General features: G+C 37.0%; 1 protein-coding gene across 3 annotated transcripts in view; it reads left to right on the top strand.

The window, feature by feature from the left end:
• Window positions 1-940: 940 nt before the first annotated feature.
• LOC131044746 (uncharacterized) overlaps window positions 941-24,608 on the top strand; it is a 228,526-nt gene continuing 204,858 nt past the window's right edge. For 2 of the 3 annotated variants that reach the window (XM_057978163.2, XM_057978172.2), the window contains exons 1-4: window positions 942-1,246; window positions 18,544-18,631; window positions 18,787-18,976; window positions 19,199-19,289. In XM_057978163.2, the coding sequence (XP_057834146.1) occupies window positions 1,130-1,246; window positions 18,544-18,631; window positions 18,787-18,976; window positions 19,199-19,289 (486 nt within the window). In that variant the 5' untranslated portion in view covers window positions 942-1,129. Of the gene's footprint in view, window positions 1,247-18,543; window positions 18,632-18,786; window positions 18,977-19,198; window positions 19,290-24,608 lie in introns of all 3 variants that reach the window. The other variant, XM_059218421.1, reaches the window with a different exon arrangement.

Here is a 24,608-nt window from a genome sequence, read left to right on the forward strand (position 1 = left end):
CTTTGGCTTGTTGGTTACACTTGCTATTCTTTATGGTTGCGAAATTTGGGGAAGTCGTATGTCAAACCACAAATGGAGACAACTAGAAAGAATCCAAAAACAATTAATCATTAACAATCTCAAGTTCAAGTTAACAATTCCTTATGATATTCTTTTAGCCGAAGTGAGAATGTTCCCATTGGAGGTCTCATCTATAGTCTGTTTGATAAGTTATTTAAAAAAAGTTAAAAACATGGATGAGCAACGTTGGGCCAAAATGGTGGTTGAAGAGGAATTAAAACGAAGGAAGAAAACTTGGATGAAGCAGAACATTAAATGGATTAGCAAGTGGGACATCAATTTGAAAGATTGTCCAAATAATAATGAGGAGATAAAAAAGTTCGTGTTTGAAAAATTTAGAACTACCATGTGGACAAAGTAGGTTGGCCGAAAAAAAGCACATTTTGTCAAAGAGTTTAACCAATTGGGTGAGCATGGGGATAAAGACTATCTAAGGGTGCCAATTAAGGAAAAGGCTAGATTTCTTGTTGCGCAGATCAGATTTGGGTCCCACCATCTAAGATGCAAGACATGTAGATCGACGGTTCCAAAGGAAGATTGGGAGGAAATAATTTGTCTTTTTTGCAATAAAGGGGCAGTTGAAACTGAATATGAGGATATTAGTATGTAGTATGAGGACATTTTGAAGGGTCTAGCCTAAAAGAGATATTCAAGGAGACAGCACTTCACAAGACCCACAAGAGAAGCGCAGACAATGAAAAGAACTTGAAAATTGTTAACGATGCTACTCTTGATCCCATAGACTGATGGTCTCCTGGACGTCATTAAAACTCATTCTTCATTTTCACATGTGAACTAGATAATAACCGAAGTATACACTTTTTTTTTTCTCTAATATGAAAAAATACCTTATTTTATTTTTTATTTTTGAAAGGACGAGAAAGCTCAGTTACCCAAAACTGCACCAAGAGGTGGCTAAAACTACAGGACGGGCGCCTTCTCACCTCTGGGCTGTACATGCAGCCCCTAAATGAAATATGTGTATTGCTGCCAATTTCAAATCTATAGGATTGTTAGGTAGTAACAAATACAATTGAAGAAAGGAGAGTTAAAAAGATTGATCGGGGAAATGGCGAGCTTGAGGGTGGAGAGAGAGACGGAAACGGGAAAGATTAAGGATCTTTTCCCTCCACTCATTGCCGCTCAGATCGACTACCTCCTCCGCCATTCTCAATTGCCTATCAAGGTATTTTAAATTTTGCTATTATAAACGACATGCACTAATTAATTATTCGTCACGGCCAGAATAATTGTCAGATTTAGGTTGCTAAACGTTTGCCTTTTTTGTCTTTCTAACCCGCAAACAGGGTGGATATTGCACACCTTGCTTTACCAGAACGAATCCTTTTCAAACTTAAATATAAATTGATTAGATAAGTTGCTCTTCTACCTGCCGAAATTTTAGAAAAAAGTCCCTGTAATGTAAATATGTTTAGCAATGTGAGAAAGTATGTAAGCAAGAGAGTACAAAAATAAGAGATAACGACATTATAACCTGGAGAAATCCAACTGGGGCCAAAACTACAGAAAGGTGAGCATTAAACTCCTCAAGCCATTATGTCAGGGGCTGTTACAAATGCTTTACTACCTTGAAGGCCTTCATAAGCACTCTTTCCCAACAACAGCATTGTTCAAACACCATACAACTCTACAATTTACACTCACGTCCCCTAATCCCACTATCCCTTCACCAAAACTCATAAGTTGAAACAATAGTAGTTTATATCATCCAATTTTGTAAGAACACTAAGGAAAATCACTTTCCATTGAGACAAAATAAACTCTCTTGGGGGTATATATGGAAAAGGTAAACAAAATGACGTAAAAAATGTACAAAGGACGCTAATAACTAAAACCAAGGAATATATTTTTCTTTTTCTAGCCAAGGAATTTAGATTATTTGAGCTTCCCAGAATACTACGGACTCTGTCTTTTTGTGGCGTATGGGATGAGTTTCATAGCAGTCGAACCCGCCTCTTTCATCTGTTTAGGCACAGGATGAGTTTTATTTTGGTAATTCTGTTGAATAAGTTTGTATAAAGATATGATATTTCCATTCCATTATAGTGCATACTGCATACAAAGGCTTAGGAGTTTATTCACATCAATGTTTCAAATCAACTCCATGATCTATCATCAGGGTGAAGATAGGCAAAATGATGGATAATGGAGTGTGAGTTCATTACAGTCAAATTTGTTATCCTTGCACTAATAGCATGTGACCAAGCAAGCTGATTACACTAACTTTACTGATCAATTTTCAGATCAGTAAGGATTTTTTGTAGATATTCATAACAGATTACAACATTGGACTCTTTATTCTGACCTAGAGAGAAGTTAATTTTTGGGAGTTTGTATTAGATAACTTGTATCATTTGCAAACTTACAGAAGGAAAAGTCCGAAGTGTCAGCTTAGCAAAGTCAATTCATAAGGAGAAATGGCCCTTGGAATGATTGGGAAATGTTTTCAGGATGAGACAACCAGAAATTTCCATTGCTGTTCTTGTCCCATTTCTCGGCCATTTAGTGACCTTCTAATTCGTTTCTGGTGACTAAAATAGATACTAAGTGTGCTATTGTTATTTCCTATAGGTGAAATGTTAAGGAGAGAAAATCAATGTGAAATCTGAATTGAAATTATTTGGAATACGAACCATGATGCAGTCTATAGTAAAGCAACAAAGGGAAATTTGCTTCTCAATATACAGTTTTTAACGACAACCGTAGAGAAAAAAGCATTTAATTTCCAACGATTAAAAAAAACTCAACCACCATTTGAAATAGTGGATAGCCCTCTTTATTGTCTTGACACACTTTCTGTAGTTTATATAGGAGCGGTTTGTGAAGATAACACTAGAATCAATGCCTATTGGATAAGATGATTTTCCAAACCGACTCATGGTTAGATGGAAATAACTGAATACCAGTCAACTGGGTTAGATTGTTAGATGCAGGGTATCTTAATTCACGTGCCTGCAAACATCAGGTACCACAATGCCCGGAAATGTCACAAATTTTTTCTCTGGCATTTCTTGATATGAAACTTGACATAAACATTTTAAGGATGCTTTCTGGGCAGTTTTTAGGCACAAACTGTCGAAGTCACACAATTTGTTTCTGGATGAGTCAAAATTTCAGATTTAACAACCAGGGATGACAAGAGGGTATTCAATCTTGTTAAGTAGTGTGCTATCCATTGAGGAGAAGCAAATCTGTTGCAAACGCTTTCCACTATTTCAAGTTGCAAGCTCCTTGGCAAAAAAGAGGAATTTTAGCACCTGTAAATTTATTCACTGAATCTAGTACAATAGGGTGGGACTGAAGAGGGAGGAGCATCTAGTCTTCATGTTGTGTCTTGCAAGGGAAGATCATTCTGCTTTTCTAAGATCTTGATAGCTATGTGCATTTGTGTAGGTTATTTTGAAATTTGACAAGTAAAGCCTTACCTGTGAAGGCTTAGTTTTGAGCTTCGTGCAATCAAATGTTCAATAAAAATTAATAAATAAATGTGATTTTTTATTAACTTGCTATTTATTGTAATGTTTTTGTAATGTCCCCTTCTTAGGCAGAGTCATCAGATGAGGATCAGTCTATTAACGAAGTCCTCGTAGACTGATAAGGATGGGCAGAGGACACTGGACTGGTAATTTTCTCCTATTTCAGAGGGCACTTTAGAGTAAACATGGGTGGAATCAGTTGACAGTATTGTTATCTCCAAGTTGCCAGTCTAAAACTGCATTAAACCCTAGAATATCTCCTTCAAAGGCATACATGAGTTTAGAGAGAGAGTAAGGTGCTTCCTTGCTAGACATCCTAGGAGAGAGAAAATGGAGTTAACTCATTTTATGGTTATTTGTGATATTTCTATGATAATAAAGTGACTTGAAAAAAAGCCATAATTATTAAGTCATGAAATTGATTTTATAATGAAGTCATTGGAGATATTAAAGGGGTCTTAAAAGGCAAAAATAAATTATTTTAAAAAGGTTTCATTAAGACCAATGAAGTAATATAATGAGTTAATTTAACTCTAAATTAAAATCAGCCTAAAGCCATAAGTGGGCGCCCATGTTGAAGCCCTAATCAGGGCGTAGCATTGAGAAAGGATAAAAGAGTTTTGGAGGTGAAGAAAGCATCATGTTATGTGGTTTTTTATCTTGTTCTTGTCTCCTTAGAGGAGCTTGTCTAAACCTTAGGGTTTGAGCTGCTTATTGGAGATGAAAACCTCCATAAATAAACACACTTGCAGCTGTGAGAGACTAGCCAAAAGTGTGCAAGGAGATTCTACTTCAGGGATCTCAGTTGGGCTACAGAGAAACCAGTTTTGGAAGAGGTATTTGCTAATAGAAATCTGAAAGAAGACCTTGCTTGTTTAGCCACCCCCTATTTGGCCTGTTGGAAGTGAACAAGAGTCTTTTGATGCATTTTCAGATTGGGGTTTGTATGAAACTCCATTTCCAGCAGTTTGAGGTATTTGTATCAGTTTTTGAAAGGGGTTTGGAGCAGCTTTAACATAATTTCTGAGTGACCTGCCTTTATGCTAGGCCGATTGCTCTTGGGTTGCTTCGAGTGGAGAGATATCACTAATGTAGTTTTGGTGAGCTAGAAAGCAGCCTTTTATTGATAGATTAAAGCAGTTAGAAGAGGAGTTTGGAGTTAGTATTTTGATAGTTTTGTTGCTACTGCTGAGAGAGGTGTCTACCTGTGTGGCCAACCCTCCTTGAGGATGTTTGTGTTAAATTTCTATGATCAGATTAATAGCAGTTAGACAGTGAACAATAAATACACCAAGATACCCTGGGAAAACCTTCCTCTTGAAGGTTAAAAACCCAGCAACAAAATTTTTGATTATATTTATCAAATCTGGATATGATATTACAAGATGGCTTCACTCCTTGAAGCTATATGAACACATCAATTCACCATACACGGCTGTATGTGACATCCGAACTGCAATAGGGTATACGAACTGTGCAATCTGCTGATGCAATGACCCGATCTGCTATAGAATGACTTCACTATGCTGAGAGATAAATTCGCTCTTGCAGAAAGATGTTCGATCTACTTGTAGTGAACTGATTTGCCACAGAATGTATTCGGTTTCCACAAATGATGGATTCAGTCTGTTATGTAAGGATGTCGATCTGCTTATTGTATATATACTAAATTGTCATGTTGGAATGTGAGGCGGATTGAACTATATATCAATATCAAACAACATGACTTCTTCAAAGTCCGCTCTTCCCAAACATCACGTCTTTCCTCAACGCTTAACCAACACGTCTTTTCATTAAGACGAGTTCGGTATAAGTTATATATATTAATAAACCGCTTTATTAATCTGCCAGTATCAATCAAATGTCGGCATCATAGAATTCAAACTATGTATTAAATGCGTAAGGCCGATTAGGCCATTCACGCATTTGATGACAAGTCGGCCCTTTAGGATCCAACCGATGCTATACAACAACACTCCCTCTTAGCTAGGGAGGAATCCTCCTTGATATCCGAGTCACGTAGTGACATCCACCATGGCTACTCCCAGAGGGTGAATAAGCACAAATGCCAAATCATGAAGTCTCTCACATGAAATCCACCATACCTACTCGTAGAGGGTGGAACAAGGGCTGGAACCTCAAACTTCTCTCATAGAGAAGAATGCACAACAAGGGCTAATACCTCAAACTTCTCTCATAGAGAAGAATGCATAACAAGGGCTGATACCTCAAACTTCTCTCACAGAGAAGAATGCATGACAAGGGCTTGCACCTCAAACTTCTCTCACAGAGAAGAATGCATTATAATACATATCAAGTAATCACTGATGCTGAGACTCTCTCTCAGCAAGGGCTTCATTCTCCACAATTCCAAGCTTGTCTCGAAAATGCACAAATTTCACTTTCGCAAGAGGCTTGGTTAAAATGTCAGCCGTGTGTTCCTCAGTACAAATGTATCTCAACTGAAAAACATTCCTTTGTACCATATCTCTGATATAGTGGTACTGAATCTCTACATGCTTCGCTCTCTCATGAAATACTGGATTGACTGAAAGCTTCACACAACTTTGGTTATCACAATGTATGGTAGTAGGCTCCAATGATTGTCCAAACAATCCTGCAAGGAGCTTACGAAGCCACACTGCTTCGCAAGTTGCCACACATGCTGCAATGTATTCTGCCTCTGCAGTGCTCAGAGCTACTGAAGACCGCTTCCTGCTACACTAGGAAATCATAGCAGATCCCAAGCTAAAACAACAACCAAAGGTGCTCTTCCGATCACTAACACTTCCTGCCCAATCAGAATCAAAATATCCTTCAAGAATCAGGTCCACACTGGAAGAGTATTTCAAACCATATCCAACTGTGCCATGCAAGTATCTCAAGATATGCTTGGTTGCAACTAGATGTATCTGTCTAGGTTCACTCATGAACTGGCTAAGTGCACTCACTGCATAGCAAATATCTGGTCTAGTGTTAACTAGATACATCAAGGACCCAATCAATTGCCTGTACATAGTAGGGTCCACAAGATCTGAACTAGCTGCAGCTTCCCTCAATTTCTTCAAGTTAGTTTCCATTGGTGTGAACATAGATTTACAATTGTCATTCCAAATCTCTTCAAGATATCGATGGTGTATTTTCCTTGACTTAGGATAATCCCATTGGGCCTTTGCCAAACTTCCAACCCTAGAAAGAAGTGCATGAGTCCTAAGTCCTTCATCTCGAATTCGGAAGTCAACTCCTTACATCTATCAATGAGATGATCTTCTTCAGTAACAAATAGGTCATCAACATAAAGTACCAAGATCAACATATCACCATTGAATACCTTGAAGTAAAGGTTTGGATCAACATCATTCTTGCAGAAACCCAAACCCACTAAGTATTTGTCAATTATTTCATACCAAGCTCGAGGAGCCTGTTTAAGACCATATAGGGCTTTCTTCAATCTACGCACATGAGACTCTTTCCCATGAATCACGAACCCCTCAAGTTGCTCGATGTAGACTTCTTCTTTAGTCACATCATTGAGAAAGGTAGTCTTCACATCCATCTGATGCAACTTCCATCCCTTAGCTGCTGCAATGGCAATGATGGTTCTAATGGAAGTATAGCGAGCAACAGGAACAAATGTTTCTTCGTAGTCTATTCCCTCTTGTTGGGAGAATCTACAAGCCACAAATCTAGCCTTGTACTTTTCAATGCTGCCATCAGCTGCATGTTTTATCTTGTACAACCACTTGGAAGATACAACAGACTTCCCTTTTGGTCTAGGCACAATATCCCACACATTGTTCTTGAGAATGGATTGATACTCCTCATCCATTGCATCTTTCCAAACTTGTTGCTTTGCGGCTTCCTCTACACTAGAAGGTTCAGACTAAATAAGATTACACATTAATGCAACATAACCAAAAAATCTTTGTGGTCTTTTGCTTTCTCTGAATGTGCCTCTAGGAGTGACAAACTGTTCTGCTTCCTGCATAGTGTTTCGCTCCCAAAGAGGTCTCTTTCGAGACACAACAATATCTCTAGGCCCATCAGTGGGATCCAAAGGTTCAATTGGGTCATTACTAATATCAGGTTCTGTAGTCTCCCTCTGAATCTCAGGAGCATGATCAACATCCATGTCTTGAGGGATCTCATCATCTATCTCCATGCATGAGCCCTTTGATTTCCTGAATGCAACATCTTCCTCAAATGTGACATCCCTGCTAACTTCAATTTGCTTCTGACCAGGAATATAAATACGGTAGGCTTTGGAGGTTTCACTGTAGCCCACAAATATTCCTCTCTTGCCAGAAGGTTCCAACTTGGTTCTCTTGTCCTTGGGAATATGAACATACACAGGACAACCAAATATTCTCAGGTGGCTGATATCAAACTTGATACCTGAAAAAGCTTCTTTAGGAGTCATATTTTGTGATATCCGATGAGGACATCTATTCTGAACATACACTGCTGTTCTAGAGGCTTCTGCCCATAGAAATATCTGAAGGTCTTGATCATGAATCATAGCTTTTGTAGCTTCAACAATAGATCTGTTCTTCCTTTCAGCAACCCCATTTTGTTGAGGGTTGTAAGGAACACAAAACTCCCTCTTGATCCCTGCCTCAATACAGAAATCACGAAAGCTACCTGAGGTGTACTCACCTCCATTATCAGACCTTAAAATTTTAATTTTCTTTCCAGATAAATTTTCTTGAAGAGCTTTAAACTCTTTAAACCTACCTAGGACTTCATCAGACTCTTTAGACCTTAAGAAATAAATCCAAGTCTTCCTAGAGTAGTCATCTATAAAAGTTACATAATACAAACATCCACTTAGGGATGGAATTGACATTGGACCACATAAATCTGAATGTACAAGATCTAGTATTTCTTTAGACCTACTTTCACTGCTATGAAAAGGACTTTTAATTTTTTTGCCCATAGCACAACCTTTACAAGTACCATCATTTACATGAATAAGTTTAGGAATACCTTTTACCATCTTCTTCAATGATGGAAGAGCCCTGAAGTTGAGATGTCCAAGTCTTTTGTGCCAGAGTTTGTTGGAACTGGAAGAATCATGAATAAGAGCTTGAACAGGGAGAGTGGAGAGTTTGTATAAACTCTCATGTCGATTTCCGATCACACGAGCCATCTTGATGCTGGAGTTCTTAGGCCAAGCAAGAACTCTTCCTTCAGAAAATGCAATTTGATAGCCCTTATCCTCCAAGGCTGAAATAGACACAAGGTTTCCCTTGATCCCTAACACGAACAATACATCACTTAGGTGTAGAGAAACTCCAGATTCAAGTTTTAGAGATGTAGCACCAACTCCTCTTAGAGCATAGCGTGCATCATCCCCAATAATAACTTGAAGATGTGACTCTTTCTCCACTAGATCAGAAAGGTGCTCCCGATGACTGGTGATCTGTCGAGAAGCTCCACTATCAATTAACCATGTATCATTGTCCGTAGGAACACTGCTTGATAATGCTGATATGAAAAGAAAACCATTGGAGTTATCTTCAACCTCTTTCTGAGATGAGACTTCATTGATGTTTGCTCCTTAATGATTAGGTCTTGTCAAACAATCCTTTGCAAAGTGACCAAACTTGTCACACCTAAAACACTGGATGCGAGAGAGATCTTTCTTCCTCTTCCTGAATCAGGTGTAGAATCTGATTTGAAATCTCTATTCTTTTTGAAGTTGCCCTTCTTCCAATACTTACGTTTCTTGGTAGATTGAGTGGCAGGAATACGAGTATCTTCATTTTGAGAACTCTTGATAATTCCTCTAGCGGTCAATCTTGATTCTTCTTGAATACAATCTGCACGGAGTCGATCAAACTTAGGTAATTTGGATCTTCCACTTATGCTTTAGATAAATGGCTCCCATGAATGAGGTAGGCCATTCAAGGCTAGCATGACAAGGTCTTTATCAATCACTTGATCTCCAATTGCGCTCAGTTGATCTCTCAATTCTGAAATTTTCATGAAGTAGGTGATGACTGAATCTCCTTTTGACATCTTCACTTGGTGGAGTTGCTGTCTCAGGGCAAGAGCCCTACTCACGTTGTTAATCTCATATAAATCTTCCAAGGTTTTGAACATATCTCTTGCAGTTGTCATCTTGGATATGAGAGGCACCAAGTGATCCCTCACGGAGTCGATTAGTATCTTCTTTGCTTTGATTTCATTTTTCTTGAATTGAAGCTTCTCCTCATGATCTTCAGGTTCGGATAAATCCTTTTCCTCCACGAATTGAAGAAGATCATTTTCTTCAAGTGCAATGAGCACTCTAAACTTCCATGAGGTGAAGTTAGATGCGCCGTCAAGCCTATCTTCGACTTTAAGACCGTTCACCATTTTCGAGACTTAGAGATACTGCTCGACGGAGAGAGAGGAGAGAATACTTAGAAGTTGTAGGGAATCTGATCACGATCTTCTTTCACCGTGGCTCTGATACCATGTTAAATTTCTATGATCAGATTAATAGCAGTTAGACAGTGAACAATAAATACACCAAGATACCCTGGGAAAACCTTCCTCTTGAAGGTAAAAAACACAGCAACAAATTTTTTGATTATATTTATCAAATCTGGATATGATATTACAAGATGGCTTCACTCCTTGAAGCTATATGAACACATCAATTCACCATACACGGCTGTATGTGAAATCCGAACTGCAATAGGGTATACGAACTGTGCAATCTGCTGATGCAATGACCCGATCTGCTATAGAATGACTTCACTATGCTGAGATATAAATTCGCTCTTGCAGAAAGATGTTCGATCTACTTGTAGTGATTTGATTTGCCACAAAATGTATTCAGTCTTCCACAAATGATCGATTCAGTCTGTTATGTAAGGATGTCGATCTGCTTATTGTATATATATTAAATTGTCATGTTGGAATGTGAGGTGGATTGAACTATATATCAATATCAAACAACACGACTTCTTCAAAGTCGGCTCTTCCCAAACATCACGTCTTTCCTCAATGCTTAACCAACACGTCTTTTCATTAAGACGAGTTCGGTATAAGTTATATATATTAATAAACTACTTTATTAATCTGCCAGTATCAATCAAATGTTGGCATCATAGAATTTGAACTATGTATTAAATGCATAAGGCCGATTAGGCCATTCACGCATTTGATGACAAGTCGGCCCTGTAGGATCCGACCGATGCTATACAACAACAGTTTGGAGGCAAGAAAGAACACTAATCTGCATCATAAATGTTGGGTCTGCAAATACAAGTCATCACCAGCAGATTGGGACAGTTTTCATATCAGTTTCGAAGAAGTTTGAACATTTTAATTCATTTTCTGAGTAACCAGCTTTGCTGCCACTACAAATTAGACTTGCAAATATTTTACAACTCCTTCATACTCCATTCCTACGAATGTCAACCTTATCGGGTATGCTTATAAGGGTTAGTAGCATTATTTATCATACTTAGTGGCGCCTCTGCATGCAGAGCTAGTTCTTTTGTAATCCCTTGGGGAATTTTGTAATATTCCCAGACTGAAATAAATCTGAAAATTACTCTTTCAAGATTATCAATCCATGTTTTATTGTCAGTTTGTGTTATATGCAATATATGCTCGGTTTCACATTGTTTCATCAAATATTACAAAACTTAAACACAAACAGAATACACACTTCTGCACTTCTGTCTAGCTCTGATAGAACACCTTAAAAGAAAAACATAGTATTTTTATTCTAAACAAACAAGCAGGTTGTTCAGTGGCAGTTCCTAGTGTTCCACCTGGGGTGGGACATTACAGTTTTGTTTTCTTCTTATTTATTTTGTTGAATAAAAGACGGTTTAATAGGGATCTCACAACCATCCAAAAAAACAATAATTTAATCAAATTACAAGGATTGACATTGTTGAGACTGAAAAAGGAGCACCAGTTTCTTTTTTCATGTCACCGAATTTGAGTTTTATAGGCTGCATAACCATCCAAATCTACTTTGATGAGCCCATTAGATCTTAAACAACAAAATAAAACAAGTTAGTTGTTGATAGAGTTGCTGGTATCAAACATTATTAGCCCGTTGCCCTTAAGCAACCAATAACCTAGTCCAAGACAACCAAAAAACATGAATAAACAAACAACACTGTAATGTCCCCACTTTGAAATAGAATTTAATGGTAAATAATAGTAATTAAATTAAAATTCAAAAGAATAAAAATAAAAATAAAATTTAAATATAAAAGAATATAATTAAATATAATTAGAAATTTAATTAAGCTAATGAATAGTCAAAAGACATGGAATGAAAAGTTGTCTCTTTCAAACATGAGATATATAATGGAGAAGAGATCAATGGATTCACCACATCTAGGATGGAATTATCTTGGTCACTCCTTGTAGTATGGACACAGTTTCATCAATCTGTTATTGGTTGTGTGGGTAAATATAATAGCCAAGGATGCTTCACACCTCCAACTTTGGAATAGATTGGAAGAAGGAATTAAAGTTGTAGTCCTTAGACCCTAGTAAACCTTGACATTTGAATGTAATCATTTTGCAAAGGTAAAGAACTGAGCAGATCAGGGTAGCAGAATATGGTAGTGAGTGATCCTTTCGAATCTCTATACAAGCAACAATTTTGCTCGAGTCTCCTTGTCGATAGGACGAATGATGTAACAGTTCATTGCATAGGGAATATGTAATAACCTTTGCAAGGTGTTAGTTAAAATCCCGATAATTTTTTTGCAATCAACTCAATTCTACTCTTTCTGATCATCAAGTTTCTAGAATGGGCAAGTTGAGAGCATACAGAGTAAGAATGAGTGAGAAGTGTTGGCAACAAGTTGACTAATTTATGATATAAAACAATCATAAGATCTCTTTAGCCAAATTGGCTGATAGTGAATGCAAACAAAATAACATCAATGCTAAAATGGTTGATTAACTCACCTGATTTTGATTTAGGCAGAGCAAAATAGAAAATTAAAATGGGATCGGATAGTACTACTGTCCAAGGATCTATTGCAATGAAGATATTCAGAAAATGAAGAATTTGGTGGTATACCTTCTAGACTATTACAATGAAGAATGACTTTCATCTACAATCATATTTGAGTTATTTTTAGATATATTTCTTCATTATTCTCAAAATGAGCATTTCGTCAAACAATTGGCATGGAAGTGAATATCATAAAGTTATTACTTGAAAAGAAGCTAGACAAATGAACAAGTAATCTATTGAGAAGCCATTACTATTTCCAACCCAAACTGCCGATTTATTAATTTTTGACAAGTTGGTCTTTCACAGGGGAAATTTCTAACATTTATCCTTGAGACCACTATATATATATAACATTGCACGAAACCATTACACATAAAATTAGATTCACACGCCACATTTTTTTTAATTTTTGGAATATATAAATCACACCAAACATTGAATCCACACAAAACCCTAAAAATCTCTACAAGCCCAAAATATTGAAAACCACAAACTACAACCAAATACCCACTGAATTTAAAATTCAATCTACAACTTTCAAAACAATGGTGATTTTTGCATGAAACCACACAGACAGTTAGAAGTGATTTTGTCGACAAAACCAGATCTAAAAAGGGTTTTCATCGTTAGGTAAACAAAACAACAAAGATCATTCTCAGAGAAAAAAAATAAAAATTCAACATTAACCTGTCTTCTGAAGTCCCAACCTCCTTTTATAACCTTTTTAGAGCTAATTTTTGGAAAAAGCAATTTTTATGTTTTCATTACTTTTTTTAATAAAACATTTTTTTTGTTTTTCTGAAAAAATTGCATTCTGCTTTTTCATTGCTTTTTTTGAAAAAAAACATTTTTTTTCCCTTAATAGAAAACATAAAGTGTCCTTATGACCACTTTTCAACACCTTGAGCCTCGTGACACTTTATTCACACACTTAAAATACCTCTTTTTAAATAATTAAATATAAGCTGTCATTTAATTTTACTTTTTTGAGGACTTTAATAATTAATTATTTAATTATTTAATTATTTTTCTCTTTTAAATCATCCCAAGGTCTTAGAGAAAATATTAAAATAAGCCAATTAAATTGTCCTATAGTTCCATTGACTCTGTAAATGCATAGGACGTTAGTCCATGGAGTTGGAACTATCCAAGGATGATGGATTTCTCCAAGAAGTTTGTAGTGTCCCCAAAATGTTGGGTTCACACATGCCTGTGCATGTCTTGACTCTAGGAACTTGCTGCCACTGTCAGAATTACTTTCTGAGAAATTTGGCACTCTCCAAGAATGCTGGAGTTTCCAAGAATGTTGGAACAGATTAGAAAAGAGGACATTACAAAATATTTGTATGGGAAATGTGAAAGCCTTTACAAATCAATGCATGCATTTTTTGGCGAAAAATCTATTAGAATAATATCTTTATTCGGTTAATTAATGGTCGATATTGTATGATACTGTAAATATTTAGGAGTTTCTAATTTTGTTTCTGTTATCAGTTGTTTCTTATTAGAAACATTGATCTCTTTGTAATCTATATAATGATCTTTTGATCATTCATTAATACAATTCAGTTTTTACCAATTACTTTTCGTAATATGGTATCAGAATAGGTATCTAAATTTTTTTGAAAAATTTAAATTTATTTTTTCAAGAATTTTTCCTGGCCTGCATTTGTAAAATCGCGGGTTTGTCTTTGGGAAATTTTTCCCACCCACGTCCGTTCTTTGTTCGTCGTCTGTTCGTGCTTCCCATCTGAGTTTTTTGGGCCCTTTGTTTCCTGCTTGCGCGAAGGCGAAATCTCTTTCACCTACGATCTTCCTCCGACCAAAATCTGCCATTTTTCTCTGAGACCCTGCGGATTTAGTGTGATTTTTCGCGGCTTCTGTTTTTCAATGTGGTAGAGATTTGTTGCGCGATTTTTTTCGTGCTGTGTGTGCGCGACATCAACTTCTTGCACGTGTTTTCGTCTTCATTTTCTTGCGCGATTTTGCTTTGTGTCTTCCCATGCCTGTGTCTTCCAGAGATTTCTAAGCTTTGGGCGACGTCTCAATTTGAGATTTTTGCCTCTTCATTCTGGGCCTATAGATTTCGCGTCGCCTAGGGTTTTTTCGAACCCCCAGTCATTTTTCTGCAACTAGGGTTTTTCGGAAAACCTTTCTCAGAAAACTATTATTTGGGTTTTTCAAAGTCTCATCAAGGTATATCTTAGAATTTTTTGGGTCATTAGCAATCCGTATGTTGGGATCCGTGCCAAAAAATTTCTGTTCAACCTTGAAAGTTGTGTTAGTTTTTTTACCTTCGTTTTATGCATGCGATTTCATGTGTTGACAACTTCTACCTTGATATTCGTGCCATCATTCGACCAACCAGCTTTGACCTCAGTTTTTCTTGATGGCATCTTTGACGAATATTCTGCTCGAGGGGAGTCAGAAATTCAACGGTAGAAACTACAATACCTCCTGCTTTGTGCTTTGATTTAGCACCGAACGGTTTTCTGATAGATATTTCTTGATTTGTGCTTTGATTGAGCACCGAATGGTTTTCTTTTACCTCCTGCTTACGGGCATCAATCCTAGCTCGAGTATCAGTTAATAAAGCTAGGATGCAGTCTAATTTGTCCTGTTGTCCATTAACATTTTCAGGACCTCCAAGATCAGACCCTTGGTTTCCTTGCATGATGCTTCTTTTGTCTATATAGTACATGTAAGAATGAGAATGCATCAAGCGAGGTAGGCGTAAGGCCCTAGTGTTTAACCTAGGGCTTTGATACCACATGTAACGACATAAAAAAAAACTAGCAGCAAGAAGCACTACACAAGTTACCATACATGTAACAACATAACGAAAGGTAAGGTAGCAAGAATCATTGCACATTAAGAAACCATAATGATATGGAATTTTCTAACAGCTTTATTTCAAATCATAAATCAGCCTAGGATCTTATTACCATGGCAAGGCATTCAACACTAAACCATAGAAACCAAGTCATGCATAATGTTGAGAGCATAATACTGTATGTAGAACTTAACTGAAATAAGAGTCATGTATTCCTTCAGCATTAAGTTTTAAGAAGTCCAAACCTCTAATGTCCATTCTCCATCAACCGAGCAGGAGAGTAAGAGAGAGCATCATTGGAATGATTTCCACCCTCCCACGAAGTCATAGGCTTCCCTGTGCTACCCCACGAAGCGAGCCCGACCCATCACGAGGAGTCTAGCATTCCGTGGCCAACATGTGTGAAAACTGTGCACAAAATAGAGTAACTGACACATGCAACCTATTAATGCCCTAAGAACAATATCTGTGTATATGTTCCTTTACCCAAAAGTGACTCAATATAACCCAAGCAATTCCTTGTCTAATTATTTGCGTTATCTGATTTGGCCAAAGCATTTATTTCATTTATTTATTTCCTTGGAACCAACCTGGTAGCCACTTTGCACCTTTACACGTTGTATAAATGTAAATTATTCTTAGAGTTAACATTAGCCAATGATATTGAGGACTTAATCTCTACGTGCATATCTTACCTGGTTTCTTTGTTACAATCAATTAAACCACGAGTTACTGTTCTCATAGAACCACAAAGGCAACTGCCATGGAGCTAGAATGAGTTTACACTAAATTTGTGCTTTACATCTAATGTTGCTGGAAAATTTTAATAATTCAGAGATTAAATACTGCATATGCAATACTATGGGCAGCATAGTTACACAAGATTGCTGATTATAATAGTTCACATTACATAGATTTAGACAGGGTATTGAGAATATTTATTAACTCATGGCATCTCAACATATAAATAAATTTCATTCTGCTGAGGTTGATCCATGCTTTCTTCCTTCTCCATAAGCCCTTTTATCAATAGTTTGTAGTTGTACTATAGGACACTAACATAGTTAATAAACAAAGGACAACACCTTGCTCCTGATAATAGAATGCAATGATTGGTGGAAAAAGCTACAGTAGTCACGTGGAGGCCATTATTTAACCAGATTAAACATGACTTGTTGGAATTTACTACAACAGTCATGTGGAAGCCCATTACAAAATCCACTTCCCCATGGCTGTTGTAGAATTTGCAGCAATCAGACTCAACCTATAAATCACCTCCCCATTTTTACAGTTGCTTGAAGACCCCTCAGATTTTGTTTGTTAAGTATGGGGATTATCACAAGTCATCAATCATTGCCAACATCATGCTATAACAATTAACGCATTCCATTTTATGCATGGTATCTACCACAGCTATAATCATACTCCATTTATCCATTATCCATGGATGGATTTTCTGTGCAGCTGGGAGTTAGATTTCAATTTAGAAATAATCTTGTAATATTTCTGATAAATAGCATAGCCTACTGATTGGTTCACACTAGTAATGAACAACATGGAAAATTGAAACAGTAGCATTCTGAGTGGAATTTGGCATACAAATTCCGAGAGAAATTTGATAAACAAAATTCTAATGTAATCAGATTTCAAGGCTGAGTGCACTAATTTGTTGTTTAATACCAATTGCAGCTAATTCACAATTCATTCCATTAGCCAACTGTAAATCTTGCTTACAGAGAAGATTTTAATTATTTGATGACATTTTCCATATTAACATACCCATGTTAGGAAGTGCAGGAGTTTGCTTTCCTTATATTTATTCCAGCCCCCTCCCCTTCCTTCTCCTCCTTTCCCGAGACTTTTCCCTGAAGTCCTCCTTCATTCTTTTTATTCAAGAGCTGGCCATTTCTTGCTACGTGGGAAGGGGGAATTCTTTCCTAATTACCAACTATCTTAACTTAATTTCCTTATTTTCCTCCTCTTCACAAGTGGCAGTTTACTTGGACAGGTATTACCTTGGTTGCGCAATTTCCTCTTTTCAAGGAAGACTACCTTTATTATATTTTAAGAACATAAGCTCCTATGTACCTATATTGGTTCTTAAAACATATTTTAAATTCTCTTCCAGCCTTGGGTCCCACCATTAGTAATGGTAATAAATAAATAAAAGAATTTATCAGTTTCTTCCAGCTTGGGTCCCACTTGTTCCCCTTTATCTCAAGAAGAAATCTTTAAAATGTATATATATTATACTTTTTTTGTGATTGTTTTATTAAATATTATATTACTATATTACTTGTATGGTAGAAATTATGTTTTATTATTTTATTTTATCTTTTTATTTATTTATTTTTTCTAATTTCCTTTTTTATCTGATTAATCCAATTTTAGTAATCTTTTTAATTCCCTTTTGATTTTGATAACAATTTAATATGCAACACGGTGAGATTACCCCTTTCTAATGCAAAATGTAATATATGATAAAAAAATTGAAACTACGTGCTCGTGTGTGCATATTCTCACCCATACTGCCCTTGGATGGCTAGACTCCTCTTCCTAGTTATACTCTCTCTCTCTTGGTGAGAGTGCTTAGCTGCCCTTTCACACTCTAATATCAGACATAAAGTTAGTCCAAACCAAATAAAGGGAAGAAGATTATTATCCACAATGTTAACAATTCTTAGATTCTACATAAAAAACTCATCACATAATTATTTGGAATTCACAAATAGAACCTCGTTCATAACTGCCATAACTACCACATTCTGCATATCGTAAAAGCAGATATTAGACATATACAATGATATCATTACAAAAAAAAAAGTTTGGGCCAATTGTTATAACAGTTAGGTTTCACATCCAAATAGATGTATATACAAGCATGTTATCACAAAAGCTAGGGCACAAAATTAGTTTCATGTTCAAATATGCAATTACAAGATCTAGGGCACAAAATTTAGGGCCAGGTCACACTTAGGGTTGTGACACTGACATTAAAGCATAAAACAAATGATTTTTAACAGTGTGTTAGAATTGGCTTATGATTTTTCAGAGTAATTGGAGAGACACTGTTGTTTCTGCATTGTTTTGTCCATTTTGCCCGTTTTTGAAATTTCAATTTAAATTTATATCTAACATAATTATTTGAGAGGAATGGTGAAATGCAGGTTGATCAAATTTACACTGGTACCAAAAATTCACGTTATGCAGACCGCTTCTCATTACTTATACCATGTTGTCTTGATTATGTTAAATGTAAGTATGCAAAATTAACTTTGCTCGTATGCTTTTTATGTAAATGTTGAGGTTCTGTATAAAATGTCATGACGGCGCTAAGTTATTGGTCATCAGAATATAATCACCATCTCTTTTTAAGCATCAACTTTAATGGTGTATTTGGAATGTTCCAGGGGATGTTGTCTATAATTGCCAGTACCCTATGGCTGCACCAGATATCATCTTTGGACCTGATGATGAGCGTTTTCAGCCTCTTTCAGCCACAGGTGAAGAGCAGGAAACATATCAGTCAATTTGCAGAATTTTGTGTGACTGGAAAATAAAAGATGCTTCAGGGCTTTTGCAACTTCTCCTTGAATTAAGGTTAGGGTGCTGGATGAGATATATGTATTGGCATGCTTGTAACAAAAAGACAGTTGTGCTATGGAAGCAACTTTTAATTGCTATTTATTGTTCATATATCATCTACTCCTGGTTTTGTTTGTGAAGGACTGCCTTCTGAGGTTTGCAACCCAGATAATATGCACTTGTAAATTTTATATGTTCAAAAGAACGTAAAACTATTGAATGCTGATATTCTTTCAGGCATTTATACATGGGTTATCAGAGGAAACGTGTGGAGGAGCTAGATGATCCAAGATTGAAATTTGAAATAAGCACCATCATCCCCCGGGAGGTAAGTAAGAGGTATCTCTTGGGACATTTTTCCTGTTAAATACTGTACCATGAAAAGGAGAAACTGTTGCAACATGCCAGCTCTCGTTTCTGATTTGTGTGCTGCAACTCTATGCACTTTTATTTTGAGGGACTTTTCAAACAACAAAGTTCTTGCAAAGTTGTTTGAGAACCTGCATTGCCTAACTAGAGATCTTAAGAGCTGTCATTACATTTCTCTGAGTATGCTATTTTGACTTGTCAGAGATGTAAAATTTAACATTTAAGTAATACAGAAGGCAACATGGATGGTTGTTAATTTATACAAAGAACTAGAACAGATCAGTAAAATTTCAATATTTGAATATGAGCACAAAGGAGTATGAGGGCTGCTACATGGGATGATCGGCTTTTGTTGTAGATAATTCATAAAAATATTGACATGGTTTGCATTCCATAGTTGAAGGTGGCTGGACTAATATAGAAAATAACACGAGATATTTTTTTTTATCTAAATGAAGATGGTTGGGCTAATATTGTACAGAACTTATAACCACGTGCTTGCACTATGTCTTGTTGACTAGAAAACATACAGAATAATGACTGGAATGCACATTTTTCTGGATGATTAGAAAGCATGACAATGATTTGAGTTGTAAATTCGGGTTAATTCTTCCGGTATGTTGCTTTTTAATACTATTAGCTTTAATTTTTTTTAATGATTTGTAGACCAAATTTCGGTCATATAAAGCAGTCACCTCTTGAGAGAGTATAGATGGGCATACTTTGGGGAAGTATACAGCAAGGTAGTTGCTCCATTGCGTATTGTTCAATGCGAGGTTGGTGCATATTCCCCACACTTAGAGAGTTATCTTTAGAAGTCTGTATTATCTCCACAGTGTCTGATTTATGTTTGACATAACAGCACAGAAGTTTCTGTTTTTGTCAGCTGCCTTCAACAGATTAATTACTGTGAAAAATTTCAAATTAATGAACTTAGATGAATAATTTAATCACAAGTCGAAGAACAGACAAAATAGTCCAAGAATAAAAGAAAAAAGTGAGCTAATTTTGCTTAAGAGGATACTATATCTCTACTTGGAAGCCTTTTTGGAGTCAGTTTTGTGTTGGAGACTTGCCTACTTGTCTAGGGTTCTCATATTTACTACTAATTTAAATCTCTGCTACATGAGCTAGCAAGATGGGGGTATGAGGGTGATTGATAAATTCTTGGTATCCTCTAAGGCAAAGTTACTTCTATAAGAGCACTGCTATAGTGATTGATGATTAAAGAAAATCATACAAAGGCCTTCATTAGACTCCCATGGTTCCGTTGACACGGTTTGGTGCAGGGAACCTATTGGTAAACAAATTTGTCACTGCTATCATTTCTCCAAACCTGACCTTGTTTGCCCGAAGAGCAGTGACAACCGTGCCAACGGTTAGAAAGATTGTGGTGAAACCACGATCTTCCTCTGCGTTTGAGAGGGGCAGCTCACTCGTATGATGGGTTTTTTAAGGATTTTTGTGTACTTTTAACCTGAAAGTACATAAAGGAGAAAACATAAAACTAAAGAGATGTAAAAGATAGAAACCCCAATGATAAACACACAAACATCAATTGATATTTCCCAACTAGTAACAAATTACAAGGGGAGTTTATAACATAATATGTTTAGCCATGAGATGATGATGAAAGAAGAATGACAGATCTCGACATACAAAGAGATAGGCTACTCTAACACATTCAAACTGAGATACCAAAGATTGCTTGTGTATCGTCACATCAATTGCACAGATCATATATGCATAAAAAGACTACCAATTTGACATACGAGAAATTGGTAACGATAACACATGAATACATTTAGAACACACGAACTAAGATGCAGTCTTCATTATCCTTTTGAAAATATACAATTCCAAAATCCTTTCTATACATAGTGCAAATCAAAATGTCATTACAAGTTTCTCTGAAAATTTCTGCAGAGTTTCCCCTTTGCAAGAGTTCCCCTTTTACAATGCCATGGGTTTCCTATTTATAGACCTTTTATCGCATAACTACCTTTTAGAGTTCTTAACTAACAAAGTTCAAGCGAGGTAGTTATTCTTACATTTTGGAGCAACATTCAAAATTATCTAACTTTTACATAAGAATGGTCAAAATTCTAACCTCAACAAAAGCTTTGACCAAAAGTCACGATTAAAAAGATAATATACCAAGAAATGTATAACTGGTGGCCCTTTACATTCGCCTTTGCCTCTCAGAGTCTTTCCTTCTCCGTACGGGGATCGGTGTACATTGCTTTTTTGCTTTGTAGCCTCGTGATTGCGAGTACCTCCTCGTCTGGCTCTTTGACATCCAGCATATTTACCCCCTTTTTGTTTTGGATAGTTGGTGTCTTCATGTCACCTGGTCCACACTATTTGCACAATGATTGTATGTTGTCTTTCTTGTTCTGGTAGTCTCTCGCGAAGTGTCCCCATTTGCTACATTGTTGGCACTATATGATAGGACGTCCTTTGGAGTCGTACTATATTTGGTTTCACCCTCATTGATTTCCATAACCGCTTGGCAATACATTTTGTGATTTCGATGGCTGGACTCTCCCTGTGTAAAGAGTACTTGTGTACTTCTCATCTTCAAATTGTACAGACACTCCTTGATTGAGTGCTTCAACACTTGGGAAATCTCATAAAACATATTTCTAGGACAATTACCTTTCTTGTGCCCCTCACTTTTGCACTCAGTACACCATAGTTCATTACCTTCTTTGTTGGTTCCTTCCTTAGCCTTCAATTCTTTCATCATTGTCAACATATCTCGTCGAAGGGCCTGTATGGTTTTGGATTCGTCATCACTGCTACCTTCGGTGCTCTCGTCATCATCAATCTTCCTCTTCCCTTGGGAGGAGGTTTTGTTTTCACTCTCGATGTCCATCGCCCGATTGTTAGCATCGACGTACGAGGATGGAGGCACTACTTTCATCTTCTTACGCAGCAAGGATATCAATCCCTCAGTGAACCATCTCTTCTTCAACCCGTCTGTTAGCTGGTTCGCCATCTTGTTCAACAATTCTTTGAGCCTACGGTTGTAAGCACTTACACTCTCATTTTTCCCTTGCTTGATATTATAGATTTCGGCCACGATCTCATCGTCATCCCTCAAGAGTTTGGAATTCCTCTTGGAATGCCTTCTTCAGATCATTCCATCTGGTTTTGTGTTGGGCATCGAGGTTTGTATACCAATCAATTGCAATCCGTCGAAGGGTGGCCGAAAACGCCTTCAACTAGTAATCTTGGTCGTCTTGGCCATTTGCCTCCCAAATGGTTATACTTGTTTTGCAATGGCATATGGGATCCTTCGATCCATCCCTTGTAAACTTCGGGAGTTTTTGCTTCGCCTGAGTGTTCATCATTGTTTTCACTCGGAAGGTACCGTATGTATTTGCCTTGCGTGCCGGACCTGGGTGGACTGTTTCGACTAGTACGTTTCGATGCTTTCTCGGCACTCTTAGCCACGTAGGCGTCCTCTACATGTCCACCTTCAGCTTCCCCAACACTTCGAGTACTTCCAGGTGTGCTGGACCTAGGTGGACTGTTTTGACCACTATGTTCCGGTGCTTTCCTTGCACTCTCAGCCACACGTGCGTCCTCTACACATCCACCTCCAGTGTCCCAACACTCTGGGTACTTTCAGACTTTGACTCGTCCCTGTGACTTCCTCTTGCTGAGGGTCGACAGATCACCTAATCGCTTGGTCTTGACCACCCTGTGGCCTCTTCTCACTTTTATTGGGGTCTACGGGCATGAATCACTCAAGACTGACCCGACTTCTTTAAAGGCAACAACACTAAAATGTTTGCTCCCTATGGTGTCAGTTTGAATTACAAATCAATAGAGAAGAAATACATAGATAACATTTTAAAAGTAACTCACAAAACATATAGAATTCACATAGGCCAAAATGATGTATCCTATATTGCATATCAGAAAATTCAGAAAATTCAGAATATGACATAAATTTTAGTGAACATAAAGTGAACTCATTTGTGGTTAGTTAGGATCATCATTAGAATAATTCATCATCAAACTAAAGCTTGTAAGAAGGAAAGTGAAATTGGAGGTTTCACCCCACATGAAATTTGACATTAGAGGTAGCATATGGGTAGGATTTGATGTTGGAAGAAAGCAAGGTGAGTTCAAATGTCTAGGCACAAATTAGTGATATGGTGAAGTAGATAGAGCACATGAGTGTAGCATAAAGTTGCAAAAACATGGGAAGAGGATAGCTGAAAAGAGTTGAAGGATTTTTAGGAAAAGGAAGCTAGATATTGTGCCATTTGTGGGAATGATGTATGTTAGTGAGTGCAAGATCAAGAATGTGCAAGAAAAATGAGTGCCATGCTATTTATGAAATAAAGGTCATCAAAATGATCAAGAAAATTAGAGCTAGGTGAGATGTTGGAATTTGATAGCCTAGGATAGAGGAGTGCAAGGTGGTCAAACACCAACACAAAACAGAGAAATTGATGAGGGTAGTTTAGCTTTAGGCGAAGGACTAGAGGAAACCAAAGTGCTCTAGTTATGGAAGCAAGGAACATGGATGGAAAAAGTGTGATGAGTTTCCTCATCATGGGAATTGCAAGAAGCCACACCATATAGACATGTGCCTAGTGTTGGTTAAGAGAATTGCGGAGAGGTATACCTTGGAGGCTAGTGTAGGTTAGGAAAACAAAGGCAATGTAGAGCTAGTGCTTAGAGTGTAGATAACAAGATAAGGTAGGAAAATGACAAACTTCAAACGTCAATGGACAATGGTGACAATAATGTTGATGAAGAATAAGATAGGAGGTGGTGAGGGGCACCATGGATGTATTATGGGAGCTACGAGGAGAACTCATAATTTCTTAGAAAACCAAAGAGATATTGAAATTGATGGGAAAGCCTACTTCATGAAGTTAAAGATAGTTAATGGTGACCATTCCAATCATGTTGAAAAAGAACCAAGGAACATTTGGATTGCTAGAGTAGATTGTGTTAAGGAATTGATCATCAATGCATCAATCAATGGTTCTATGTTTTGTGACCTACTAATTAACACTGATGTCATAGTAAATGTGTGGACAATGCATGCATGGGAGATGATTTTGTTCACTGCTACAACCTTCTCTCCATATGATGTTCTGGTGAAGAAGACTAAAGAAAGTCCATTGGGAATTTTGGAGGATGCAAAAGGAAGCATCATGGGGGTGAAGTAATTGAGTTGGCATTGATAGACAATTTCCCAACATTTCTGTAGACCATGCTGGTATGAGATAATGCATAATGCAATCCAAAC

Source organism: Cryptomeria japonica, chromosome 3, assembly GCF_030272615.1.
Source record: "Cryptomeria japonica chromosome 3, Sugi_1.0, whole genome shotgun sequence".
NCBI lineage: Eukaryota > Viridiplantae > Streptophyta > Pinopsida > Cupressales > Cupressaceae > Cryptomeria > Cryptomeria japonica.